The 2500-nt window shown below is 44.7% G+C and overlaps 1 protein-coding gene across 1 annotated transcript in view; it reads left to right on the forward strand.

Moving 5' to 3' along the window:
- Nucleotides 1-2500, forward strand: part of tmem72 (transmembrane protein 72) — a 7029-nt gene that overhangs the window by 1370 nt on the left and 3159 nt on the right. The window contains exons 2-4 of the mRNA XM_056609838.1: nt 350-416; nt 1784-1855; nt 2098-2255. Of these exons, the coding sequence (XP_056465813.1) occupies nt 350-416; nt 1784-1855; nt 2098-2255 (297 nt within the window). The remainder of the gene's footprint in view (nt 1-349; nt 417-1783; nt 1856-2097; nt 2256-2500) is intronic.

Here is a 2500-nt window from a genome sequence, read left to right on the forward strand (position 1 = left end):
CTCACCCTCCAGCTATAACTAATCAGAACAGTATTATTGGTTTGCAGTTCGGGAACGAGTTTGAAGTTTAGCTTGGCAGGGAGATTGAGGGTTCACTGTTGGTCCCACGGCTGTCCCGCACTACTTTCAGTAATAGGCTACATGAAGCAGGCCGATCCGGCTTCCTTCAGGCTCGGAGTGAACAATATTAAACAAACTCTGACACCTGCTGGTGAAAATATGCACTGACACACAAATAATAAACTGAATCGACCTCCCTGTACGTTACACCTATAGTATAAATATCGGAAACCGATGGTGAAGCTATTCAAACTTGCAATCCTAAAGTAATACAAATGTGTTTTTCCAGTGTTGTGTGCAGTTGGAGTAGAAACTCTACATAAAGGAGAGTTCCACAGCCTTGGTATCTACCTGCTGTAAGTTCCCTCTGGATATATTGATTAACGTATTGATGTGTTGATTGATGTGGTCTTTAATTGTTGATAAGAAGGACCTCAGGCCTTTTACCATTATTAGTCATCAAGCAAATGCTTTTATCCTTAGCACCTTTTAGCTGATTCAGATACAGTTGAGGGTTGGGGCGTCTTGGTCTGCCTGCCTGCGGGTCTTTACATCAGGGAGCCCAGTGCCATAGTTCCTTTCATCATGGAGTCACACTCCCCTTCCTTTGCTTGGGCCAAAGCTTAGTGAAGATCTATGAAAGTATTTCCATCCACACACACACACTAGCCCTTGTTTGGTGGCATTCCAGCGTTTGAGATTACCAATGAACCATTCTGGCCTTTTTGGAAAGAATGTGTGGACCAGGACTACTGGGATACACTTAGTGCACTCCAGGGAGGCACGTTGTGACCCAGCTACTTACCCTCACATGCACACAATCACATCAAAATACACACACACCGTCGCACATACACGCAGACACACGCGCGCACACACACACACACACACGCACACACACACACACAAACACACATGTTCACACAAACACACAGGCACACACACTAACACACTTAAAAAATATCCACAAACACCCACGCACACACACACACACGCCTGGATGATGTCCAAGGACCCACTTTAAGACCTGCAGACTTTGAAGAATGGGAAACAGTAGTGAGATGGCGTGAGGTGGAGTTGGAAGGAGGGGGGACTCTGTGCTGTTATCTCTGAAAACAGCAGAACGCCAGCAAAGCCTCTCCCTGGGACTGTTGACATGATGTTTATTCTTCTTTTATATATATTTTACACACACACACACAAGCACACACACACACACACACACACACACAAACACACACACACACACACACACACACACACACACACACACACACACACACACACACACACACACACACACACACACACACATTCATACATGCCTCAAAAGCACCCCCCCATAATTGCACATATTGTCCCTCATATATGCTTTATTATATGCGCACACACGCACACGCACAGGGACATAAACACACAGACACACACACTCACAAATACACACACACAGACAATAAGCTTACAGTTGCACGTCCCGATGTCACAAATAATAAAATATTTATTCTGAAGATGCAGATGTTTATATCATGTGCGTAAAATGCTTCAAAAGCTTGAAAATACTAACGTCATATTCGCAGATATGTAAACTCAACCCAGTTCAGCAAATGCAAGGTTTTATGTGCGCAGAATGGGAAGAACGGAGGGAACTTTATAAGGAGGTTGTATGTATTAAGGATCATTGCAGGTTTTATGATGGATCATCTGTATCGTTTCTTCACACCAGCGTGGCGTTTGTGGGGATGTTGCTGTTTGAGGGCGCGTATTTCCTGGATGCAATGCTGTTCATGTGTTTACCGTGAGTACACACCCTGTCGTCATCCTCCATTAGGCGAGACACCAGTTCAGAGACACACATAATAAATCCAGGAGTATTACGAATGACAAACAAAAACACACATCAGATCACCGACACAAACGAAAGATTTAACAAAAAGACGTCGATATCAGCCAACCAATCAAAAGCAATGACCACTGGCCCAATTTACACTCTGAGATCCCCTCATCTGTTTGTTTCCTGTCCCCCCACCCTGATAATAGCTGTCCGCCCGACTGGCGGGTGTTTGTGCTGTGGGGGAAGATGGCTGGAGTAGGGGGCTTCCACAAGTTCCTGTACTACTCCATCATGTCTCTGGTGTGCTTCCTGCACCCCGTGTTGGTTTGGCACGCGGTGATCCCAGGTACAATGACTCTGCCAGGTAACAGCCACCAGCGACCCGTCGCCTTGACCGCCAGATGCTGTCGGCCTCAGTATGTTCAGTATGAGATGAGTTAAGGTTGTAGGCTGCTTTATTGGTACAGGACTGCAGGCAGTTATGAAAGGACACGAGACATTGATTTTACACCGGACACAGCTAAAAGGATTTTCAAACCACACATTTTCAATTTTTTAAATTGATTGCTAAAAAAATCATAGTATATCATAGTATAATATATATAGTAT

The sequence above is a fragment of the Gadus chalcogrammus genome, chromosome 15 (assembly GCF_026213295.1).
Source record: "Gadus chalcogrammus isolate NIFS_2021 chromosome 15, NIFS_Gcha_1.0, whole genome shotgun sequence".
Classification (NCBI taxonomy): domain Eukaryota; kingdom Metazoa; phylum Chordata; class Actinopteri; order Gadiformes; family Gadidae; genus Gadus; species Gadus chalcogrammus.